The sequence below is a fragment of the Macaca thibetana genome, chromosome 19 (assembly GCF_024542745.1).
Source record: "Macaca thibetana thibetana isolate TM-01 chromosome 19, ASM2454274v1, whole genome shotgun sequence".
Lineage (NCBI taxonomy): Eukaryota > Metazoa > Chordata > Mammalia > Primates > Cercopithecidae > Macaca > Macaca thibetana.
In genome coordinates this window covers 14,853,344-14,879,809 of record NC_065596.1, presented here as the reverse complement: position 1 = coordinate 14,879,809, position 26,466 = coordinate 14,853,344, and the positions used below count along the sequence as shown (strand labels likewise).

The following is a 26,466-nucleotide window of genomic DNA, read 5'->3' as shown; positions in this document are numbered from 1 at the left end:
TGAGTCCATGCTTTGAATTCATTCCAAAACATGAAAATAAAATCCCATAACAATGGCAACAAGTAATCCAGATTCAGCTGATTCTGCCAGTGAATTGTGACTGATAATGCTTGTAATAAGAAAGTACCGTATGCCTAAGGAAAGGAGAAAATACACCAACCTTCATACAAAAAACAGGCAATGATAGACTAAGAAAAGAATATCGCTTGGAACAGGCCCCAAGCCTGGCCATAAACATGCCATGAGAAACTGGCCATAAACAAGATCTCTGCAGCACTGTGACATGCTCGTGGTGGCTATGATGCATACACTGGAGGTTGCTGGTTCACTGGAATGAAGGCAAGGAAAACCTGGCCCACCCAGGGCAGAAAACTGCTGAAGGCATTCCTAAACCACAAACAATGCCATGAACAATCTGTGCCTTAAGGACATGTTCCTGCTGCAGATAACAAGCAAGAGCCTGTCCCTTTGTTCTCCATAAAGAATCTGCTCAGTTAATCTATAAACTGCAGAAACAATGTTTTTCACGAGCTTACTGTCAGTAAATAGGTGGGTCAAACTCTGTTTGAGGCTCTCAGCTCTGAAGGCTGTTAGCCCCCCGATCCTACTTTGCACTCTGTTTCTGTGTCTGTGTCTTTATTCCTCTAGCGCCGCTGGGTTGGGGTCTCCATGACCGAGCTGGTCTCAGCAAGTGGCGCCCAAACATGGGGCTCGAATCCGGGTTGAAGAGCGATGGTTGGAGAACGTGGAACTATGCTGGAGGACACCCGAGTACTCTTAAGCAATCCCCGTGGTGAGTAAGAAGGGGAGCTCGGAAGCATCAGGGTAACAATGGGACAAGGGTCGAGTAGGCACGAGGCTTATTTGAGTCTGCTTTGGCAGCTCCTCAGAAAAGGAGGAGTGAAAGTTAGCACTAGCCGACTTATGCAGCTTTTTAGTGCGGTAGAGAAATATTGCCTCTGGTTTCCGAACCGAGGAACTATGGATGTAGAGGTCTGCGAGAAGGTAGGCAGCGCACTGAAAAAGGCATATAAAGATGGTGCTGAGGATATTCCTATAACTGTCTGGTCAGTGTGGTCTCTGATTCATTCCACCTTGGAACCTTTTCACACGGAGGAGGAGGAGGAAGGAGACAAAGAAGAGGGGGAGTGTGATAATGTTGCAGAAGAGATAAAAGAACAGATTTGTCAACCGCTTAAAGAAACCCAAGAAGGGGAAGCTTGTCCCTGCTCCTTGGCACCCCCTCAATACCTTGAAGATAAAGAATGGCCTGACCCTCTGGATATTTCTTTTCTGGAGGACACTGAGCAAAAAATAGTCTCCCCAGGAACTGTTCGAGCAGCGCCCCAAGTGACTGCCCTCAGTTCTATTCAGGCAGGAATTCAGCAAGCTAGAAGAGAAGGTGATTTAGAGGCTTGGAGATCCCTGTTAGGATACACCCCCCAGGTCAACAGGGGAATGTTAGGGCTACATTTGAGCCTTTTCCCTTTAAATTACTGAAAGAGTTTAAACAGGCTATCAATCAGTATGGACCAGGTTCTCCTTTCATGATGGGTCTGTTAAAGAATGTTGCTACCTCCAGTCAGATGATTCCCATTGATTGGGACGCTCTTACTCAAGCCTGTCTGGCTTCTGCTCAATTGTTACAGTTTAAGACCTGGTGGAAGATGAAGATGAAGCTTCTACTCAAGCTGCCTGCAATGCACAAGTTCAACCTCCAATTAATATAACTACAGACTAACTTTTGGGAGTCAGTGGCTGGGCTGCATTAGATGCACAAGTAATCATGCAGGATGATGCTATAGATCAGCTTACAGGAGTGTGCATTAGAGCTTGGGAAAAAAAAAATCTTCAGGTGGAGAACAATACCCTTCTTTTAGTGCTGTTAAGCAGGGGCCAAAATAACCTTATGCAGATTTTATAGCTCAGTTACAGGAGTCTCTTAAAAAGGTGATTGAAGATTCGACTGCTCAGGATATAGTGTTGCTGTTATTAGCTTTTGACAATGCTAATCCTGAGTGCCAGGCTGTTGTGTGACCTATTAGAGGGAAAGCACATTTAGTTAATTATATCAAGGCCTGTGACAGTATTGGAGGTAATCTGCATAAAGCTACTCTGTTAGTGCAAGCCATGGCAGGGCTGAGAGTGGGTAAAGGAAATGTTCCATTTCCTGGAGCTTGTTTCTACTGTGGGAAACATGGGCATACAAAGAGAGAATGTAGAAAAAAATCAGAGGGTCCAACCCCCCTTTGATGGAAAAAAGAAAACTGCTGAACCAGGTCTACACCTGAAGTGTAAAAAGGAAAGCCTTTGGCCAATCAGTGTCATTCTAAATTTGATAAGGACGGAAACCCGATTTCGAGAAATGCCATGAGGGGCCCGTCCCAGGCCACATGTCAAACCAGGGCATTCCTGGCTCAGGTCACTCCTTCACTCCTGTACAATGCTTGTCCCCCGCCACAGCTGGTAGTGCCACAGTAGATCTGTGTTTCACCAGGGCTATGAGTCTATGGCCTGGAAAGCCGACACAGAAAGTACCAACAGGAGTCTGCAGACCTCTGCCAGCAGGAACGATAGGACTACTTCTGGGAAGATCTAGTTTAAAAGGAGTGCAGGTTCATACAGGAGTAATTGATTCGGATTGTAATGGGGAAATTCAAATCGTTATATCTACCTCCGTTCCTTAAAAGGCAGAGCTGGGACAGCATATAGTGCAGCTTCTGATTTTACCATATGGGGGACTAGGAAAAAGTGAAACTAAAAGAACAAGGGTATTTGGCAGTACAAATAAACAAGGGAGAGCCGCCTACTGGGTAAATCAAATTACTGATAACTATCCTACCTGTGAAATAACTATTCAAGGAAATAAATTTACAGGTTTGGTAGATACAGGAGCAGACATTTCAATCATTTCTCTACACTGGCTGTCCACATGGCCAATTCAACCTGCTCAATTTAACATAGTTGGAGTTGATAAAGCCCCTGAAGTATATCAGAATACTTATATTTTGCATTGTGAAGGGCCCGATGGACAACCTGGGACTATTCAACCAATTATAACTTCTATACCTATAAATTTATGCAGGCTCTCCCCCTATAAATTTATTACAACATTGGGAAGCACAAGTTCTAATTCCTGAGCAATTATACAGCCCTCAAAGTCAACATATGATACATGAAATGGGCTATGTTCCTGGTATGGGACTAGGAAAAACTATGGAAGATTTGAAGGAAACTCTTCAAGCAGAAAGACAAAGTTCCCGCCAAGGCTTAGGATACCATTTTTGATGGCGGCCATTGTTAAGCCTCCAGAGCCCATCCCGTTAAAATGGCTGACAGACAAGCCAATATGGATAGAATAGTGGCCGCTGAGTAAAGAGAAACTGGAGGTTTTAAATGAACTAGTCAAAGAACAGCTTCAAAAGGGACATATAGCTCAAATCCTCTCCCCTTGGAATTCCCCAGTTTTCGTAATTAAGACACAACCAGGTAAATGGAGAATGTTAACTGACTTAAGGGCAATTAATTCAGTTATATAACCTATGGGGGCATTACAGCCAGGACTGCCTTCTCCTGCTGATTCCAAAAAAAATTGGCCTTTAATACTCAAAGATTTCAAAGACTTGTTTCTTTACTATCCGTTTAGCTCATCAGGACTGTGAACGGTTTGTATTTACAATTCCTGCGGTAAACAGCCTGCAGCCTGCTAAGCATTTTAATTGGAAAGTGTTGCCACAAGGCATGTTAAACAGTCCAACAATTTGCCAGACTTACATAGGGCAAGCAATTGAACCTACTCATAAAGATTTTCACAGTGTTACATTATTCATTATGTGGATTATATTCTTTGTGCTTCCCCCACTCCAGAAATATTACTCTAATGTTATGATCATTTGCAAAATTCAATTTCTCATGCCAGTTTAATTATAGCTCCTGACAAAATTCAGACTACTCCTCCTTACTCCTACTTGGGGACCTTAGTAGATAACACCACAATAGTGCCACAGAAAGTAGCCATATGTAGGGATCAACTGAAAACATTGAATCAGACTTTCAAAAATTACTAGGGTATATTAATTGGACACAGCCTGCTCTAGGCATTCTGACTTATGCCATGAGTAATCTGTTTTCTATCCTTAGAGGAGATCCTAGTGTCACAAGCCCTCAGCAATTAACAAAAGAAGCTGAGGCACAGCTGCAGCTAAGTGAAAAGCAAGTCCATAAGGCCCAAATAAATAGAATAGATCCAGAGAATACTCTAGATTTGCTAATTTTTCCAAATCATTCACTTACTGGTATTATTGTTCAAGAGCAAGATCTTGTAGAGTGGCTTTTCCTTCCACATACTGATCTACGGACTTTGACTCCTTATTTGGATCAAATTGCTACTATGATAGGAAATGGGAGAACTCAGATTGTTAAATTACATGGATATGATTCTGAAAAAATTATTGTCCCTCTCACAAAGACACAAATACAGCAAGCTTTTATAAATAGTCTTGTTTGTCAAACCTATTTAGCTGACTTTATGGGTATTCTCAATAACCATTTTCCTAACATGAAACTGTTTCAATTTTTGAAATTAACTAATTGGATTCTCCCTAAAATAACTAAATTCAAACCAATTGAAGGTGCGGAGAATGTCTTCACAGATGGGTATAGTAACAGTAAAACCTCTCATTCTGGATTGAAAGGTAAAGTTCTTCAGACACCCTATACTTCAGCTCAAAAAGCAGAGCTTGAGGCTGTAATTGAGGCATTGACTGCTTTTAATATGCCTATTAATGTGACTTCTGATTCTTCATATGTGGTTCATTCTACACAGTTAAAAATTCTCAGCTACAATTCCACACAGATGAGCAACTAATGACTTTATTTCCCCAATTGCAAACAGTGGTTAGGATCAGAATGCACCCTTTTTACATCACTCACATTAGGGCTCATATACCTCTTCCAGGACCTTTGACTGCAGGGAATCAAATAGTTGATTGCCTAGTTGCTACTGCAATATCTAATGCTAGACACTTTCACAATTTAACCCATGTTAATGTCTCTGGTCTCAAACGCAGATATAGCATTACCTGGAAAGAAGCTAAAGCTATTATCCAGCGATGCCTAACTTGCAAAATGGTGCATTTCTCATCTTTTACAGGAGTTAATCCTCAAGGATTGGAACCTAATTCTCTTTGGCAAATGGATGTCACACACGTTCCTTTGTTTGGGAGACTAGCTTATGTACATGTATGTGTGGACACCTTTTCTCACTTTGGGCTATATGCCAATCAGGAGAGTCTTCTGCCTGTGTTAAACATCACCTTTTGCAGTGTTTTGCGGTGATGGGCATTCCAGCTTCTATTAAAACAGATAATGCCGCTGGGCGCGGTGGCTCACACCTGTAATCCCAGCACTTTGGGAGGCCAAGGCGGGCGGATCACAAGGTAAGCAGATCGAGACCATCCTGGCTAACACAGTGAAACCCTGTCTCTACTACAAATACAAAAAATTAGCCAGTTGTGGTGGCGGGCACCTGTAGTCCCAGCTGCTCAGCAGGCTGAGGCAGGAGAATGGCCTGAGCCTGGGAGGAGGAGCTTGCAGTGAGCAGAGATCGTGCCACTGCACTCCAGCCTCAGCGACAGAGTGAGACTCCCTCTCAAAAAAAAAAAAAAAGAATGCGCTAAGCTATACTAGCCAAGCTCTAGCTACAATTTTCTCTATATGGAATATTGAACACATTACCGGTATCCCATATAATTCTCAAGGACAAGCCATAGTGGAAAGAATGAATCTCTCCCTAAAACAGCAGTTGCAAAAACAGAAAGGGGGAGACAGTGACTATAGGACTCCACACATGCAACTAAATCTAGCATTATTAACTTTAAATATTCTGAGCTTGCCTGAAGGCTGATTGTTATCAGCAGCTGAAAAACATTTACAGAAGACAGCTACAAAGGCAGAAGTGGAACAATGGGTTTGGTGGAAAGACCCCATAACAAAAGGTTGGTAAACAGGTAATAACATGGGGCAGAGGTTATGCTTGTGTTCCTAAAGGATCGAATCAACAGCCAATTTGGGTGCCATCGAGACATATAAAGCCCTACTATGTTGGGGTGATGAGACCCAACACCAGGCTGTGGGGGCTATGAAGTCTGGTGGAGTCAATGAGACAAGTTAAGAGTGCATAGGGTGGGTCCAGGGGGCCCAACACTAGTATGGAGGCTGTGAAGGCCCTGAGCTCTGGGAGCCCACATTATTTATTGGTGATCAAACAAAGAATCAGGTGGTGAGGACGTGCAGACGTGGGGGTAGACAGGTGAGGACATGAGGACATCAGGGTAGAAAGGTAGTGGTGCATCAAGCGTAGCTGTGATGGTTTAGCATATGCTCTGCTACTTGAGATAATGGAGAATAGGTTCTTCTAACTCAAGGTACAATCGATTTATGAGCTACATGGGGTTTTATGCCCTGGGCTTAGACTGTAGTGTAGTGGGGCAGCCTTCCACCCTTAGGCACAGAGCTTAGTGTTCTATAGGCCATGAGGGGTTTTAGACCCTCAACCTAGGACATGTTCCAAGACTCTTTTACATTATGTCAGACAAGCAGGCCCTGCCTCAGCCCTTCTACCAACACAGAAGTGGAACAATGAGTTTAGTGGAAAGACCCGGTAACAAAAGGTTGGGAAACAGGTAAAATAATAACATGGGTGAGAGATTATGCTTGTGTTTCTCCAAGACCCAGTCAACAGCCAATTTGGGTGCCATCAAGACATCTAAAGCCCTACTCGGAGCCATCTTAGATACCCAGGAAGAGGTTTTGGGAGGATCCCAAAGACCCACCATGGCAATGTTGTCCAAGTTGAGGCTGAGGATGAACCCTGTCATGAGCAACACTCATCAAATGCAGCCACCTACCTGGGGACAGATCAAGAAGCTGTCACAGATGGCGGAAGAAAATCTGAGGAAAGCAGGACAACCAGTCACAATGAGTAATTTTATGATAGCGGTGATCACCACTAACATGAATATTCCTTCAGCAAGGGCTGACACAGAGAACAATTATACTCACTGGGCATATTTACCTTTTCCACCACTTCTATGGCCTGTAACTTAGCTGGACCCCCCAGTGAAAGTTTACACTAATAATAGCTCTTGAATGCCCAGTCCTACAGATAGAGGCCCATCTCACCCACATGAGGAAGGAATTGCTATGATTATTTCTTTAGGATTTAAATATCTGCCCATCTGTTCAGGAAAGGCCATTAGTTGTCTACCCCCTCGCTATCACACTTGGCTGGCAATAATCCCTGGACATAATCACTCTATGGCACAGTTACACATGCTTTCTGGTCTCAGTATTTACCATAATGAATCTGCTCCTCTAATTGAGACATACTGCCCTCAAAAACCTATTTGTAAACAGGATTGGACCTGGTCAGAAAAAAATGAAGGTACTCATTTGGGAAGACTGCATTGCAGGACAGGCAGAGGTGCTGCACAATTCCTGTGGAATCATTATTGATTGGTCCCCCAAGGGGATGTTTAGCATGAATTGCACCTCTCAGTCTGGGTGCGGCAGCCACACTATGTTCAGCTGGTCTGAACAAAACAATTGGATGGTAGAAATGATAAGAAGTATGGCAAGAGTTCCTATTATCTGGAAACATGGCGGTATAGTGGCACCTCAACCTCAAATGATATGGGCCACTGTCAGAGCTAAACTTAAGGATTTGTGGAAACTATTAATGGCTCTTGATAAGATCAAAATTTGGGAAGGAAAATATACTATGCCATCACAATATAATCCTAGTTACATTTTAGAACTTGTTGAAAACAATAAAATTTGGATACAAGGTTGTGTTCGCCCTCCTTTCCTGTTTGTAATGGGCAATCTAAAGTTTGACACCCCTAATTATCATGTAACTTGCCAGGAAGGTAGATTGTTCTCTTGTGTGAACTCTTCCTTGTTTAATACTAATCATTCTATCCTAGTAGTGAGAGCTTGAGAAGGAGTATGGTTACTGGTGAAGCCTTCCCATCCTTGGGAAACCTCTCCCTCTGTACATATTATTACTGAAATTCTTCAGAAAATTCTGAGAGGCTCTCGGTATTTCATTGCTACTTTAATCTTTATTATTATGGGACTGATCGCTGTCACAGCTACTGATGTGTTAGCTGGAGTTGCACTACATTCATCAGTACAGACAGCAGATTTTGTAAATAAATGGCAAAAGAATTCTACTTTGCTGTGGAACTCTCACAATAGACCAAAAGATAGTTAATCAAATCAATGGTCTCAGACCAACTGTAATATGGCTGTGAGATTGGATTATAGAATGCAGCTGAAATGCGACTGTAATACTTCTGACTTTTGTATCACTCCTCACCCTTATAATGAATCAGAGCATGAATGGGAAATAAAAAAAGCATCTGGAAGGACACTCTACAAACTTGTCTTTGGATGTTGCAAAATTAAGAGAACAAATATTTCAAGCATCCCAGGCACACCTGACCTTAATGCCAAGAACTGGAGTGCTTAAAGGAACTGCAGATGGATTGGCAGCCATAAATCCTACAAAATGGATAAAAACACTTGGAGGCTCTGTGATTTCTATGATGGTTGCGCTATTAATCTGTGTTGTTGGTCTTTGTGTAGTCTGCAGATGCAGATCCCAACTCCTGCAAGAAGTAGCTCATTGTGATAAAGCTGCCTTTGCTTTTATTGCCCTGGAAAAACAAAAAGGGGGACATGCTGGGAATAGGCCCCAAGTCTGGCCATAAACAGGCCATGAGAAACATCGTAAACAAGATATCTGCAGCACTGTGACATGCTCGTGATGGTTATGACACACACACTGGAGGTTGCTGGTTCACTGGAATGAGAGCAAGGAACACCTGGCTCACCCAGGGCACAAAGCCGCTCCAGGTGTTCCTAAACCACAAACAATGGCATGAGCAATCTGTGCCTCAAGGACAAGTTCCTGCTGCAGATAACAAGCCAGAGCCTGTCCCTTTGTTCTCCTTAAAGAATACTTTCAGTTAATCTATAAACTGCCGAAATGATGTTTATCATGGGCTGTCAATAAATAGGTGGGCAAACTCTGTTCGAGGCTCTCAGCTCTAAAGGCTGTTAGCCCCTGATCCCACTTTGCACTCTGTTTCTGTGTCTGTGTCTTTATTCCTCTAGTGCCACTGGATTGTGGTCTCCATGACCGACCTGGTCTTGGCAAATGTTACATGCCAATGTAATATTTTCTACTAATATATTTTTTAAATCTTTACACTATAGGTATATAAAATAGTCTAGCCAAAAAAAAAAAAAAGTTAATCCATTATACTCAAACTGCATTTTTCTGGAATTACAAGGATGATATAACATTGGACTGTCAATCAGTTATCTTTCCACATTAAAAAAAAAAATCCATTTACTTACACGTTTAAATATTATCTATCAACAGCAGGTACAGTCAGTCCTAGGTACTTGAATTTTCTGAGTAAGGCAAGATCATCAAAGAGGAATCAGGGGAAAGCATTCAATAAATTCTTAAGCTATACATGGGAAAGACTCCCTAAACAATGAGAAGTAGAAAAAAGCCTCGACCTTTTAAAAATCGACAGCAACCAATACAGTGATTAGTAATGATGAAAAACATCTGCCATTAGGATTAGAAATAAAAGTATGCTTGTTTTACTACCTCTAGTTATTATTCTAATCTTTTCTGCCTAGACAAGACATAAGTTATTGAAGGTTACAAGTGGAAAAATTAAACTGTCAATTACAGATAATATGAATGCCTATGTGGAAAACTCAAAAACAATACATAAAACTAGGATGTTAAAGAATGTTAGGCCGGGCGCAGTGGCTCACGCCTGTAATCCCAGCACTTTGGGAGGCCGAGACGGGCAGATCACGAGGTCAGGAGATCGAGACCATCCTGGCTAACACGGTGAAACCCCGTCTCTACTAAAAATACAAAAACTAGCCGGGTGCAGTGGCAGGCGCCTGTAGTCCCAGCTACTCGGGAGGCTGAGGCAGAATGCTGTGAACCCGGGAGGCGGAGCTTGCAGTGAGTGGAGATCGCGCCACTGCACTCCAGCCTGGGGAACAGAGCGAGACTCCATCTCAAAAAAAAAAAAAAAAAAAAGAATGTTGAACAAGGCTTCTAGTAAAATTCAGTATACAAAGACCAAGTGACTTTATATAGACAATCGGAAATCAGCTTCTAAAAAAAAAAAAAAAAAAAAAGGAAATCGGCCTCTGAAACTAGGCAATTTCTAGGCTATGAGACTAGGGTATCATTTCTTAGTGATACATCACTATTAGTCCAAGCACTAGGATGAGGCCAACCTACAGTATTGACCTCGCCTATGACCCACAAGTGCTCATACTCCAGCAACTGTGAAAAAGCTTCAGGAAGAACCTATAGGTCTTATTTGAGACAATCAGGATGGCATCTAAGGACATTATGAAGTGACAGAAGTCACATAAGGCAATTAAGACTAATCTACATCTTTTGTGTCAATGGCAACAGTTAAACACAACAAAGATGGGCCAAACAATCACACTCATACCACAAGAGAACCATTCTAAACCCCATTCCTCTTCATAAGAAAACATGTAACATGAAAATGCACGGACCTCGATTCAGGTTTTGTTTTTTGTTTTGTTTTTGAGACAAGGCCTCACTCTGTCACCCAGGTTGGAGTCCAATGGCACGATCACAGCTCACTGCAGCCATCACCTCATGGGGGTCAGTGAGACTCCTGAGTAGGTTGGACTACAGGCACATGCTATTGCACTAGGCTAATCTTTGTATTTTTTGTAGAGATAGGGTTTTGCCATGTTGCCCAAGCTGGTCTTGAACTCCTGGGCCCAAGTGATCTGCCTGACTTGACCTCCTGAAGTGCTGGGATTACAGGCATGAGCTATTAAAACCAGCTGATTCAGGACTGGTAAACTTACCTGAAGCTCTGGATTACCATTACACTGGTTGGATTAAGAACCACAGAAAGAATCACCAAGAAACAACAGCCTTAATGGCTGTACATGATGTAACAGAAATATTTAAATTTATACCACTCAGACTGGAACCTGGTTATGCAGCGTGTGTGTGTGTGTGTGTGTGTGTGTGTGTGTGTGTGCGCGCGCGCGCATCCCAGGGCCACATTCAGGAAGTGCCAGTGATGGTGTCAAGCACAGTAGAATATCATGATCATCCATGTTCACAGGACTTTTTTCTGTTTTCGTAGCACAAGGGCAAAATGAAGACCCAGAAACGGGTCATACTGCCAATCATAGCAGTTAACTGAGTCAGGCATATATGATTGCTTTGCCAAACAGTGGCATCAAAGACAACATTCGTGGTTCCCACCACCTCTCTGCACTGCCTGATAGTACAAGAGTTTCCACCTCTCCAGGTGAAGGGTTATGGGTCTCCCTCCATGGCCATGAAATCACGGTATCTTAAGTTACTATCTGTTAGTTCACCCTTTCTCCACTCAGACCCTTCTTCAACCCTATTTATCTGAAAAGATCAGGTTTGAAAAGAGGAACAAGAGTATTTCTACATTTTGAAACTATATCATAACCTTTACCTTGGCCAGTGTGAGCCACTACAGGTGGACCACGTCTAAGAATACGACAAACCAAAAAGAGAATCCACGCTGTTAAAACAGGATTGTCTGAATCCTGAAGGCCCACTTTAGGTCAGTTGTAACCCAGAGGATGTATAGCAACTAGAGTGGTGTTGCTATAGGAGAAAGACATACCATGCTAGGAATGAGCAGCAGGGTATGAGAAACTTCCAAAATAGTTCTATAGAACCACCCAGAAAGCCATGTCTTTGACAGGTTTCAGGGAAGGAATTCTGATGTTCCAGGCATGCTCAGTTTCTTGTAAGTGTGAATGCCCCTCATATTCACTAAAGGAAGAATATAAAAAATTACTTTCCTACATTTATTACCTTCATCAGAAGTTTTTCTCCACTGTGAAATTACAGGTAAACACCAAAGTATTTGACAAAAATACAACTTCTGAACATCTTACACAAACATATCTTACATTGAAAGGGTTTAGCTCCTTACCTCCATTGCAAGAACCCAAGGAAACAGTGAAAGTTACTTTTTTTTTTTTGAGACAGAGTCTCGCTTGGTCACCAGGCTGGAGTGCAGTGGTGCGATCTTGGCTAACTACAACTCCTGCCTCCCTGATTCAAGTGACTCTCCTGTCTCAGCCTCTCGAGTAGCTGGGATTACAGAGGCACGCCACCACACCCAGCTTATTTTTGTATTTTTAGTAGACACGAAGTTTCACCATGTTGGCCTGGATGGTCTTGATCTCTTGACCTCCTGATTCACCTGCCTCAGCCTTCCAAAGTGCTGAGATTATAGGCATGAGCCACCGCATCTGGCCAGCGTTCTATGTTTCTAACATTGTACAGCTTCAGAGTGAACTCTTACACAGTGCATTGTCAACAGATTCCAACAGTTCTCCCACATGCCTTTAACTTTATGGAGCATCTTCAGAGTGTAAGTTCTTTCCTATCTTTGAAGTGAACAGGGACAAATGAGCACTTTGACACAGTGCTTACATTGATGTTTTCTCACCAGTGTGAATTACAATGTGACTATTAAGGCGCATGCACTTCCAAAAGGATTTTCCTCATTCCTTACATAAAATGGGTTTCTTGGCAGGCACAGTGGCTCACGCCTGTAATTCTACTACTTTGATATGCCAAGGCGGGCAGATTACCTGAGGTCAGGAGTTCAAGACCAGCTTGGCCAACATGTTGAAACCCCGTCTCTACTAAAAATACAAAAAATCAGCCAGGTGCAGTGGTGTATGCCTATAATCCTAGCTACTTGAGAGGCTGAGGCAGGAGAATGGCTTGAACCCGGGAGGCAGAGGTAGCGGTGAGCCAAGATCACACCACTTCACTCCAGCCTGGACTGCGAGACTTCATCTCAAAAAAAATGGTTTCTCTCCATGGTGTTTTTACATGTTCAGTAAGATGAGAATGCCAGGTGCAGTGGCTCACACCTATAATCCCAGCATTTTGGGAGGCCGAAGCACATGATCCAACGTGAGGTCAGGAGTTCTAGACCAGCTTGGCAAACATGGTGAAATTCTGTCTCTACCAAAAATATAAAAAATTAGTCAGGTGTGGTGGTGCATGCCTGTAATCCCAGCTACTCGGGAGGCTAAAGCAGGAGAATCGCTTGAACTTAGGAGGCGGAGGTTACAGAGAGCCAAGAATCACGCCACTGCACTCCAGCCTGGTGACCAAGCGAGACTCTGTCTCAAAAAAAAAAAAAAAAAAAAAAAAAGAGAAGAACTATGTTTTCCCACACCCCTTACATTTATAGGGTTTCTCTACAGTGTGAGGTTGTACATGTCTAGAAAGATTCAAGTGTTTAGGCTTTCTCACATTCCTTACATTAACAGTGTTACTCTCTCCCGTGAATTTTTACATGTTCAGTTAGGCTTGAGGAAACAGCAAAGGTTTTTCCACATTCTTCACATCCATAGGGCTTCTCTCTAGTGTATTTTCAAATGTGCAATACGAGCTGAGAAAGAAGCAAAGGCTTTCCCACACTGGTCACATTCAAAGGATTTCTCTCCCATATGAGTTCTTAAATGTTGAATACGTCCTGAGGATGTACGGAAGGCCTTCCCACACTCCTTACATTTATAGGGCTTCTCTCCAGTGTGAATTCGCACATGATTAGTAAGATCTGAATGACAAGTGAAGACTTTCCCACAGTCCTTACATTTATAGGGTTTTATTTCAGTGCGAGTTCTTAAGCGATCATGAAAGCACAAGGAATTTCGAAAGGATTTTCCACATGTGTTACATTCAGAGGTCTTCTCTGCAGCATGAGTTTTTAAGTGTTGAGTTAGTACACAAGACCTACTGTAAGCTTTTTCACATGCATTACATTTATAGGGTTTATATCCAGTGTGAGTTCTTAAATGATCAACTAGACTGGAGGAGACAACAAAGGCTTTCCCACACTCCTTATATTCATAGGGCTTGTCTCCAGTGTGTCTTCTTCGTAAATGTTTAGTAAGGTCTGAGCGTTCTGTGAAGGCTTTTCCACATTTCTTACATTCATATGGCTTCTCTCCACTGTGTCTTCGTAAATGTTTAGTAAGGTATGAGCGCTCAGTGAAGGCTTTCCCACATTTCATACATTCATAGGGTTTCTCTCCAGCATGTGTTCGTAAATGTTTGGTAAGATATGAGCACTTAGCGAAAGTTTTCCCACATTTCTTACACTGATAGAGTCTCTCTTCTGTGTGAGTTTGCATATGAATACGAAGATAGGCAGAAGAGGTCAATGGTTTCCCACATTTGTAACACTTAAAAGGTTTCTCTCCAGTGTGAGTTCTCAAATGAGCAAAAAGAGATGAGAAAGAAACAAAGACTTTCCCACACTGGTCACAATCAAAGCGTTTCTGTCCTGTGTTACTTCTTCTATCTTCAGTAACACCTGAGGATGTACCAAAGGCCTTCCCATATTCCTTATGCTCATATGGCTTCTCTCCATTATGAACTCTCAAATGTCCAAAAAGAGATGGGTGAGAAATAAAGGCCTTCCCACAGTGTTCACATTTAAAGGTTTTCTCTCTGGCGTGACATCTTATATGTTCAATAAGGCCTGCAGATGTACCAAAGGCTTTACCACATTCCTTACACCCATAGGGCTTCTCTCCAGTGTGAGTTCGTACATGTTCAAGAAAGCCTGATGGCACAGTGAAGGTTTTGCCACAGTGCTTACATTTATAAGGTTTTATCCCAATGTGGGTTTGCACGTGATTATTAAGGTGGGTAGGATATCTAAAATCTTTTCCACATTCCTTACATTCATAGGAGTTTTTAATAATGTGTGTTTCAACATTTACAGCATGGCTTGTGGAGTGAGTAAATGCTTCCCCACATTGCTTCCATTCATAGAGTTTTTCTCCACTCTGAGTTTTCCTGTGTGCTTCAAGGTGTGACTGATGAACAAAGGCTTTCCCATAGTCAATGCATTCAAAGGATTTGTCTTGTATACACTTTCTCTGGACCTGAACATTTAAAATCAGGCTGAAAGATTTTCCACGCTTACTGAACACAGAAACTTTCCTTATGGTAGAAGTTTTATTGTACAGAGAAAGGAGGTCTTTTGCATACTGAATACATTCAGACGTGTTCTCTCTATTGTGAGTACTCACGTTGGTCTTAAGGCATGAATGTTTACAGAGGACATCTCCACATTGATTACAGTCATAGAGTTCCTCTCCATTTTGGTTTCTTGCCTGTTAACACAGGAATGAACAATAAAGGAAGCATTTCAGCAGACTTATTAATAGATACTACTCATCTAAGAAACATGATAATTATTATTTTGCCACTTTTATAACATGCATATAATTCCTACCCTTTGGATTTCCTTCAACTTCAATAATGGAACCCTACTGTAAGAATCCTATGCCATCTGCTCTAATCTTCGAAAGATTCGTATAGCTTTTCATGAAGTTATTTTAAAAACTTAAATGTCTAGTTATACATGTCACAATGAACATTCATGGGAAGTCTTAAGTACCAACCTTCACAATAGGTATGGGATCTCTCTCCAGATATTTCTCCCACGGGTGAATTGGGTGAATGCCAAGTCTCTAAAATATCTATCATTTCTGCTCATTTCTTTGTTGTTGTTGTTGCTGTTTTTTTTTGAGATGGGGTCTCATTCTGTTGCCCAGGCCTGAGTGTGCAGTGGCACGATCTCGGCTCACTACAACCTCCACCTCCTGGGTTCAAGTGATTCTTCTGCCTCAGCCTCCTGAGTAGCTGGGACTACAGGCACACACCACTACGCCCAGCTAATTTTTGTATTTTTAGTAGAGATGGGGTTTCACCATATTGGCCAGGCTGGTCTCAAACTCCTGACCTTGTGATCCGACTGCCTTGGCCTCCCAAAGTGCTGGGATTAGAAGCATGAGCCACCGTGCCTGGCCATTTCTGCTGATTTCTACAATGCAATGTCAATCTTCTCTGAATATGAAAAATAAACTTATTTTGTTAATCTTACCAATTGTATCCCATTTGATATTTTTAAACAAAAATTATCTTGCCAAAGGGCTGGCCCCTTGGTTTTCAGGCACATTTTCCATTCTGAAATAAAAGAGAAAAATATATATGAGAGTTTACACATGAAATGGTAGGTTAAATAAAAAGCAGATAGATTTGAGCAATTTATATATGTCTAAAATTTGGCAATCATATGGGGTCAAGTTTTAGTAGTTTTTAAAACAACTTATTCTATGAAAATTAAACACAATGGTGAACAGAAACAGTACTATCAGGGAAGGAAAAGTAGGAAAAATTAGAACAAAAGCATTAAACCATAAACATAAAGAAGGTCATTTGTTAGATAACAGGGAAGTCTGGATAGAGGCAAAGCAATGGAGGATGAAACGTTAAGATACCCCAAAACATTCAAGTCCAGTGGACTCAGCCTTCTGATTCAAAGGGCATCTTTTAAAACTTCATTATGCTTCCAAACATACTGAGAACTTCTCATGGACCAGGGCTGTTCTTCACAAACACTCACCTTGGAGAACTCTTGGCAATGTGCTCAACTCTTCCTCTTCCTCCAGCCAAGAGATCAGACTGGGTTTGAAGAGCTGGTAACCTGTATACAGGGAAAGATACACCAATGGAAGAGGCTCATGCAAGAAATGGCAAACTTTTCCATGAAACAGGGCCTACGTTTCTAATTAAAACAGTGAAAAGCACTTAAATTGCATACATCCCATCTTTCTGTTCTCTGAAGACACTGGTTATCTCTGACCCCTGAAATTCACATTCAAGCTTAACCCATTTCCTGTTTGCCCCAAGAAATGAGCACTAGCAGTCAGCTGCACTTTTTCTTTCTAAATGGCAAATATTAAATACAAATTTTAAAAACCACTAAAACCTTTATTAAAATAGAAACTAATGGAAGCTCAAAGAGAGATCTTGATTCTCCTGGGAAAACTCCCATACCAGTAGTTCTGAACTTTAGAGTGAATTACTCATCTGAAGACAGGGCCCCAACAGCAGACTTTCTGATTTAGTACATCAAAGGTGGAGTCTGAGTGTGTACACATATCTAAGAGAGTGATGGTGATGCTACCGATGCAAACTCCTATACAAGATTAAAACCCACTAGTACAGGAACTGTTATTTCCTATTTTATTCATGAAAAAAATTTTTTTTCAATGTGTATATATCCCACTGTATTCAGATTTGACATCACTAATCCTAGAGCACAGTAAGTACATAATTTGTATCTTGTTCCAGAAGAGGCTACAAGGGATGATGCCAGGCTTACCTACTGAGGACAGGTTCTTATAGTTTTCCAGCATCACATCACGATACAGGTTTCTCTGAGTTGGGTCCAGTAAAGTCCACTCTTCCTGGGTGAATTCCACAGCCACACTGTCAAAGGTTACCAGGTCCTAAACCATCAGACACATGCTGATTTGAGCCAAGTAACATTTCCACCAATGTTGGCTGAAGAATGAAGAAAGAGGACCCAATCCCTGTACAGGGTACCGAGTGGTCCCACTATCTACACCCCAAGGTTCAATGGCCCTAGGATCTCTTCTATCCACATTCACTCACTGTCAATTTCCTCCAATAACATGGCTGTAACAGAACCTCTTAGACATAAACTTGTCAACCACAACTAGACTGGGAGCTTTTCTCATTTGATTCCTCTCTACTGCAATATACTCCTGAGCACATGACAAACACTTGATAAATGATGACATGGAAAAATTCCTTAAGAACAGAACACTTTCAAACCCCTTGCCATCTGTCCTGGCACCCAGAAAAATAAATACATGGTTGGCACCAGGAAAATGAACATTAATTCATAACTACAGAAATACTGAGATAATTTTCAGGGTAACTCCTCACCAATATGACAGGTATGACTTTCTGGGGAAAATTCAACTAGGGTCTGTATTTGCTTTAAGGAACAAGAGAGACAGGTCTACCTACAAGAAAATGAGTCTTTGTTGGTATCATTACTCCAATTTTAGAAGGATACAACTTTCACACTAAGTTTGGATCTCCCCAAATTCATCATTATCAGAATATCTCTCCAGAGACATTGCTCCCTCTTGAGTGAATGCTATTTCTCTCAATTATCTTTTATGCTTATTTTCTACATACATTGGAAGTATCAATATTCTGAGTGTGAAAAATAAGAAATACCCTTTCTTAACATTACCGTTTGTATCCCATTAGAAATTTGTATTTTCCAAAAATCCTGCTGCAGTGCTGAAACACTGGTTTGATGTTTCATTGCCCGGTCTGAAAATAAACAAACACATAAACTGAGGGTTTAAAAAAAAAAAGGTAAAATGAAAGAGTTAAAAATTATAGGCCTCATTCATATTTGTTTTTAAAATAATAAGAAAAAAAAGAAAGTTAAATTTAAACATTTAGACCATGTCAAAAATTTGGCAATAAGAATAAAGGGTCAAAATTTTAGCTAATTTGCTACAAATTGACTCATTTAAATTTAAAACTAATGTAAAACAGAAAATGTTATCAGAACAGTAGGAAAGATCTGGGCCAAGGCCATAGTTCAAAGCAAAGAACTTGAAAAACAAAATATATAGTTTCATAAGATCATACAAAGTTGGAATAGACGGAAATTTAAAGAGTATCAGAAATTGAATATTTTCTAACTTCTGAGATAAATGGCCTTAATCTTGTGAGAGAAGGTGCATCTTTTTTTTTTTTTTTTTTTGAGACGGAGTCTGGCTCTGTCACCCAGGCTGGAGTGCAGTGGCGCGATCTCGGCTCACTGCAAGCTCCGCCTCCCGGGTTTACGCCATTCTCCTGCCTCAGCCTCCCGAGTAGCTGGGACTACAGGCGCCCGCCACCTCGCCCGGCTAGTTTTTTGTATTTTTTAGTAGAGACGGGGTTTCACCGTGTTAGCCAGGATGGTCTCGATCTCCTGACCTCGTGATCCGCCCGTCTCGGCCTCCCAAAGTGCTGGGATTACAGGCTTGATTGAGCCACTGCGCCTGGCCGAGAAGGTGCATCTTGAAAAGTTCCCTCATTATGTTTCTGATGGTTTGGATGTTAGTTCCCTCCAAATCTCATATGGAAATGTAACACCAAATACTGGAGGTGGGGCCTGGTGGGAGATGCTTGGATCATGGGGGCAGATCCTTCATGAATGGCTTAGCGACATCCTCAGAGTAATAAGTGAGTTCTTGTTCTGAGCTCATGAGACCTGGTAGTTTAAAACAGGAGTCTCCAACTCCGGGGCCATGGACCAGAACCAGGCCACACCACAGGAGGTGAGTGGCAGGGGAGCAAGTGAAGTTTCATTTGTATTTATAGCTGTTCTCCATCCCAATTGCCTCCTGAGCTCCACTTCTTGTCAGATCAGCAGCAGCATTAGATTCTCATAGAAAAGCAAACTCTATCATGAACTGTGCATGCGAGGGATTTAGCTTGCGTGCTCCTTTTGAGAATCTAATGCCTGATGATCTGTCGCTGTCTCCCATCACCCCCAGATCCCCAAATGGGACCATCTGGTTACACGAAAACAACCTCAGGGTTCCCACTGATTCTACATTATGGTGAGTTGTATCATTATTTCTTTATTTATTACAGTGTAATAATAGTAGAAATAAAGTGCACAATAAATGTAATGCACCTGAATCACCCTGAAACCATCTCCCTGCCACCCGGTCTGTGGAAAAATTGTCTTCCAAGAAACTGGTCCCTGATGCCAAAAAAAGTTGGGGACTGCTGGTTTAAAAGACTGTGACACCACCCCAACTTCTCTTTTACCCCCTTTCTCATCATGTAATTTGTGGGCTCCTCCTTTGCCTTCTGCCATGATTGTAAGGTTTCTGAGGCTCTCACCTGAAGCAGATGTCAGAACCATGCTTTCTGTAGAGCCTGCAGAATCATGAGCCAAAATAAACCTATTTTCTTTATAAATTACCTAGTCTCAGGTATTTCTTTCTTGCAACACAAGAACAGACTAACACAGCTTCCAACCATACTGAACTTCTCACTGACCAAGGTTATTCTTCACAAATACTCACCTTGGAGAACTCCTTGCTGCAAGGTCCTCAACTCTTCTTCTTCCAACCAAGAGATCACACTGGGTTTAAGGAGCTGAAATCCTTTACAAGAAGAAATGATACATTAATGGAAGGCAGGCCAGGCACAGTGGCTCATGCCTGTAATCCCAGCACTTTGGGAGGCTGAAGTGGGTGGATTACCTGAGGTCAGGAGTTCGAGACCAGCCTAAGATGGTGAAACCCCCGTCTCTACTAAAAATACAAAAATTAGCTGGGTGTGATGGTGCATGCCTATAATCCCAGCTACTTGGGGGGCTGAGGCAGGAGAATCGCTTGAACCTGGGAGGCAGAGGTTGCAGTGAGTCGAGATAATGCCACTGCATTCCATCCTGGGCATCAAGAGCAAAATTCCATCTCAAAAAAAAAATTAATGGAAGAGGCTCATGCAAGAGATGATAAACCTTACATTATAGAACTATAGTTCTTAGAGAAAGCAGTGAAATTATTTCAAATGGACTAAAACTGAAAATATCTCTTCTGTGTCCCAAAAATTGGCTATCTCTAACCTCTGAAATGCAAATCCATGCTTATGTACACATTTACAAAGCAATAACCTTTCAGTCACAGAAATAAGGTATGTTGTCAAACTCCTGAATGAAGAAAAAAAACAAAGTGAAACAAACAAATCCTGTATACTTGGAGAATAAAACTACACCAGTGATTCTTAATATTATAGTGTGTCAAATTGATGTGGAAGGATAGTTAAAACACAGATGACAATCCAAGTGGAGAGTTTCTGATTCAGTAGGTCAAAGGCAGAGACTAAGACTGTACATTTCTAAGGGAGTAACAGTGATGCTGTTGAAACCGGACCACACTTTGAAAACGACCACAGTAATTAAGACTTATTATGGCAGGGACAACGTCTCTGGTGAATTCAGTGTTGAACAAACCAATTCTGGAACACGGCAAGTACTCAATGTATATCTCTTCCCTAAGAGGCTACATAAAATGATGGCAGTCTTACCTACTTTGGCCACGTTCTCATAATTCTCCAGCATCACATCTCTGTATAAGTTTCTCTGAACTGGGTCCAGTAAAGTCCACTCCTCCTGGGTGAAGTCCACAGCCGTATCCTCAAAGATCAGCAAGTCCTAAACCATCACATACATGCTGACTTCAGCCAAGTAACAGATCATGTTTGTAACATGCAGTGCAGTAACAGATGAACCAATGTTCACTGAAGAATCAGTTAACAGACCCCAATGCCTGTAAAGAGTTGTGAGGTCTCTCATTATCTACCCAAAGCTTAATAATTCCAGGTGAATCTCAGGTATTCCTCTCTCTATCCTTGCTCATTCACTACTTATCAATTCCAGTTGTATGGCTTTAATGGCACATCTCAAACATGAACTTCTCATCACGAGCAGACTGTGAGTGCTTTCTCATCTTATTTCCCTCTACTAAAAGATACCCCAAAGTACACTGCATCATATACTTGATAAACAGTGATGAATGATTAGCCTTTTTTTTTTTGGAAGCAGGGTCTTGCTCTGTCACACAGGCTGGAGTGCAGTGGTGTGATCATAGCTCACTGCAGCCTTGACTTACTGGGCTCAGTAAGTAGCTAGGACTATAGCCATGCACCACCATGCCTGGCTATTTATTTATTTATTTTGTAGAGACGATGTCTCACTATGTGCCCAGGCTGGTCTCAAATTCCTAAGATCAAGCGATAATGCCACTTCTCAGCCTCCCAAAGTGCTGAGATTACAGGTATGAGCCACTGCACCTGGCCAGGATTAGCCTTTGAGTAAAGGATGCTTTCATCTTCCTTTCCATCTGCCAGACCACTCAGCAAAATAAGAAACATATATCTGGCACCATAAGGGACGAAATTAATTAACAATTACTGAAATGCTGAAATGTTTTTCAAGGATTACCAGTATGAGAACCTCCACTCCCTGGGGAAATTCAACAAGTGACTCAGTGCTTGAGTGAGTCTTTATTTACTTAAAGAAGCTCTGGAGACACATCTGCCTAGAAGGAAATGTGTTTACCTGGTGATGCACGTATGTCATTTTGTGAAAGTATACACTTTCTGCATACCTGATAACAATTTGTCAAGAAGTAAGCCATCTTCCTTTCTGCCTCTGTCTCTTCTTCATGAAGGCAGATTGGGTTCCTATAAAGAAGACCTCCTGGAAGAGAAAGAAGGCGTAAGAACCAGACATAATCACAGTTCCAACATTCACATGCATGGAAGTTATTCCATCCTGGTTCTAAATTCTCTTATAATTCATATAAACTCACACAAATATACACTACATTCATAAAATGCCACTGCAGTTCTGTCTCACCTAGAGCAAGAAAAAGGAATTGTGAGCCAAGCTGTCGTAAGTAAAAGTATAATATCCTCATTGTACAGGTAAATAAACTTTTTTTTTTTTTTTGGAGACAGGGTCTCGCTCTTGTCACCCAGGCTGGAGTGCAGTGGCATGATCTTGGCTCACTGCAAACTCCTGGGTTCACGCCATTCTCCTGCCTCAGCCTCCCAAGTAGCTGGGACTACAGGTGCCTGCCGCCACAACTGGCTAATTTTTTATAGTTTTAGTAGAGACGGGGTTTCACCATGTTACCCAGGATGGTCTCGATCTCCTGACCTCGTGATCTGCCCACTTTGGCCTCCCAAAGTGCTGGGATTATAGGCGTGAGCCACTGCGCCCGGCCAGATAAAGAAACTTAAGACGAGAAATGTCTTTTTGTGCCCATGGTGATATAACTCACAAATGAGATTATGCAGCACCTATTCTCAAAGCAAACACATAAGGGGGCTAACTCACACAATAGCCTTCTCTGGCCCACTTCAACACCTCAGAAAGGAACTACTAGCGTGAATACTAAGGCCTAGAGCACTGGACTCTATATTCTGTATGGGGTACTGATATGGGGGTGGCTCTGTGTCCCCACCCAAATCTCATCTTGAATTGTAATAATCCCCACATGTCAAGGGCAGAACCAGGTGGAGGTAACTGAATCATGGGGGCAGCTTCCCCCATGCTATTTTCATGATAATGAGCGAGTCTCACAAGATCTAATGGTGGATTTTTTTTTTGTTTTTTGTTTTTTGTTTTGAAACGGAGTCTTGCTCTGTCACCCAGGCTGGAGTGCAATGGCGTGATCTCAGCTCACTGCAACCTCCGCCTCCCAGGTTCAAGCAATTCTCCTGCCTCAGCCTCCTGAGTAGCTGGGATTACAGGCACATGCCACCACACCTGGCTAACTTTTGTATTTTTAGTAGATACAGGGTTTCACACCATGTTGGTCAGGCTGGTTCCAAACTCCTGACCTCATGATCCACCCGCCTCAGCCTCTCAAAGTGCTGGGATTACAGATGTGAGCAACCACACCCAGCCAATTTGATGGTTTTATAAGTATCTGGCATTTCCCCGGCTTGCACCCATTCTCTCTCCTGCCACTCAGTGAAGAGGTGCCTTCTGCCATTGATGTTAAGTTTCCTGAGGCCTCCCCAGCCATGTGGAACTGTGAGTCAATTAAACCTCTTTTCTTTATAATTATCCAGTCTTATGTATTTTTTCACAGCAGCAAGAACAGACTAATATGGGTACCTAAAGCAGATTTTTGGAAAAACCATAGGACAAATCCATGGCTTCTATCCTGTGAGGCTGGCAGTGAAATATGTCTGGACATGCTTTTTTGTAATTCCAAGGACATGTCAGGGTAGCTTATAAATCTAAGTGGCTAACTGGCAATCTATTCCTCTTTATATAGAGTATCTGAACTCATGTAGACATCAATCATTAATCAACAAGCATTACTTATGTCATTAAATACCTTATATTAAATCTTTACTGCTGGTGATATGTGTGAAACCCACTAGAAATGGTATATGTACTGTATAAAATGAGTATTAATAACACCAACTGCATTTACTAGGGTCTATGTTAGACATTACATATATATACACATATATGTGCATATACATATACATGTATATATATGCTCACTTATCTGAACAATATCCCTATTTACTGCTGAAAAAAATCTAAATTCAGAAAACACAAATGACTCTTCTAATATCATCTACTTAGGAAGTGGTGAACCAGGACTTGAATGCAGTCAAGTTTGTCCCTAAGTGTAATCCTCTGTGGTGGTTGTTACTCCCCTATAACGACCACCATATAAAGGACTCTGGGAATTGATATCTGGCTTGCTTAAAATGTGCTATTCTACTTTTGAATATAAAGAATTAGAACCAGAATGTCATGGTTTTACAAACAAGTCAGAACTCATTTCCAACTCTGGTTGCTTCAACAGGGTTCCAAGTAGAAACACTGAAGTTAGTGTTCTGAGCTCTACCCACTGCTCCTGCAAGAGGGCAAAAAACATGCAGAGCAGCAATGGAAAATCAGACTCTGCCCTACATTGACTAATTGATGGGTCTTCTCAGAAAATCATCTATTCTTATTATTTGTGAGTTCTCTTTTTCCTAAAACTTCTGCTTGTATTTTTATTCCTTCCTTCCTTTATGGTTCTTACAAATCAAATGAAAAATGCAGTTGAGGTCATCAATAGTAGAGAAGGAAAAGAAAAAATTATTTGAACTTGAAAACAGACTATTTAGAAATACACAAAGGAGAAAAAACAAAAATGAAGAAAAATTACAGGATTCAAGGGGCATCATCAAAAGCAAATTTTTGATTTACAGGAGTGCAAGAAGATAAGAAAGAAACAAAGGGAACACATACTTAAAGAAACAACAACAACAATGTTTCCACACTGAGGAAAATATATAAATATCCATACTCAGGAAGGGCAAACATCTCCAATCACATTCAATCCAAACAAGGCTACCCTAAGATATACTCAAACAGTCAAAACTGAAAAGCAAAGTGAGGATCTTGAAAGCAACATGAAAACATGAAAAAAGATACAAATCACATATGAAGGAGTTCCAATAAGGTTATGAGCAGACCTGTCACCAAAGACCTTACAGGCCAGGAGAGAAGAGGATGACATATATAAACTGCTGTCAGGAAAAACAAACAAACAAAAAAAACTGCTCACGAGGAATACCATACCCAGCGAAGCTGTCCTTCAGGAATGAAAAGAGATGAAGATTTTCAAAGAAAAACAAAAGCAGAGGCAGTTCATCAACACCAGACCTAACAAAAAATGCTAAAGGGAGTTCTCAAGCATAAAAAAAGGACGCTAATTAGTAACAAGAAAACAAAGCGCAAAACTGAGGTAAAAATAAGCACCTAGTTAAATTCAGAATACTCAAACACTATAATGGTGGTTTATAAAAGAATTATATCCTTACTATGAAGGTTAAGAGATAAAAGTATTAGGAACAGTAAGAGCTAAAATAATTTGTTAAGGGATATACAATATAAAAAATGTAAATTATGATATCAAAAAAAATGAGGAGAGGTTGAGTTAAAAGTATAGTTATTTTATGTGATCACAGTTATCAGCTTAAAATATCCTGCTATAAGATGTTTCATATAAGTCTTACGGTAAGCACAAAGCAAAAATGTATAGCAGACACACAAGATAAAAAAAATTAAAGAATCAAAAGTACACCAGTAGAGAAAATTATTAATCACAAAAACAGACAAAGAAACAAAGAATATAAAAAAACAACCAGAAAATTTAATGAGCCAGGTGCAGTGGCTGTTGCCACTAATCCCAGCACTTTGGGAGGTGGAGGCAGGCAGATCACTTGAGGCCAGAAGTTCAAGACTAGCCATGGTCAGCATGGTGAAACCTTGTCTCTACTAAAAATACAAAAATCAGCCAGGCATGATGGCAGGCACTTGTAATCCCAGCTACTCAGGAGGCTGAGGCATGAGAATCGCTTGAACGAGGCAGGAGAATCGCTTGAACCCGGCAGGCAACAGTTGCAGTGAGCCAAGATCACGCCAAGATCACACAACTGTACTCCAGCCTGGGCTTTTTTTTTCCAAGGTAGGTACTTACCTACAACGATTACCCTGAATGCACACATACTAAATTGTCCAATTCAAAGACAGAATGGCCAAGTGGATTAAAAAAACAAACAAAGACACAAATGATATGTTGTTTACAAGGGACTCACTTCACCCTTAAGGACATACATAAATTAGAAACAAAAGGACGAGGGAAAAAAACACTGCACGCAGACAGAAACCAAAAGACAGGTAGGTTAAGTATTACTTATATCAGACAAAGTAAACTTTAAGTCAAAAACCATAACAGGACACAAAGGTCGTTATATGATAATAAAGGGATCTACTCATCGGTAAGAATAGTTATAAATATACAACTGGCCATCTGAATTCATGGGTACCACATCTCCACTTATTAGGGTAGATTCAACCTGCT

The 26,466-nt window shown here is 41.3% G+C and overlaps 2 protein-coding genes across 11 annotated transcripts in view; one reads left to right on the top strand and one right to left on the bottom strand.

The window, feature by feature from the left end:
- Positions 1-26,466, top strand: part of PIN1 (peptidylprolyl cis/trans isomerase, NIMA-interacting 1) — a 429,836-nt gene that overhangs the window by 67,649 nt on the left and 335,721 nt on the right. The window contains exon 1 of one of the 8 annotated variants that reach the window (XM_050770773.1): positions 6,467-6,489. The exons of the other annotated variants lie outside the window; for them this stretch is intronic. The gene's annotated coding sequence lies outside the window, so the exon portion shown is untranslated. Of the gene's footprint in view, positions 1-6,466; positions 6,490-26,466 lie in introns of those variants that run through there. 8 annotated transcript variants of the gene reach the window in all.
- Positions 11,707-26,466, bottom strand: part of ZNF560 (zinc finger protein 560) — a 37,836-nt gene continuing 23,076 nt past the window's right edge. For 2 of the 3 annotated variants that reach the window (XM_050770199.1, XM_050770200.1), the window contains 8 exons: positions 22,189-22,280; positions 21,107-21,233; positions 20,101-20,181; positions 18,258-18,340; positions 17,352-17,478; positions 16,590-16,670; positions 16,068-16,150; positions 11,707-15,294 (listed from right to left, as the gene is read on the bottom strand). In XM_050770199.1, the coding sequence (XP_050626156.1) occupies positions 13,531-15,294; positions 16,068-16,150; positions 16,590-16,670; positions 17,352-17,478; positions 18,258-18,340; positions 20,101-20,181; positions 21,107-21,233; positions 22,189-22,218 (2,376 nt within the window). In that variant the 5' untranslated portion in view covers positions 22,219-22,280 and the 3' untranslated portion in view covers positions 11,707-13,530. Of the gene's footprint in view, positions 15,295-16,067; positions 16,151-16,589; positions 16,671-17,351; positions 17,479-18,257; positions 18,341-20,100; positions 20,182-21,106; positions 21,234-22,188; positions 22,281-26,466 lie in introns of those variants that run through there. The other variant, XM_050770201.1, reaches the window with a different exon arrangement.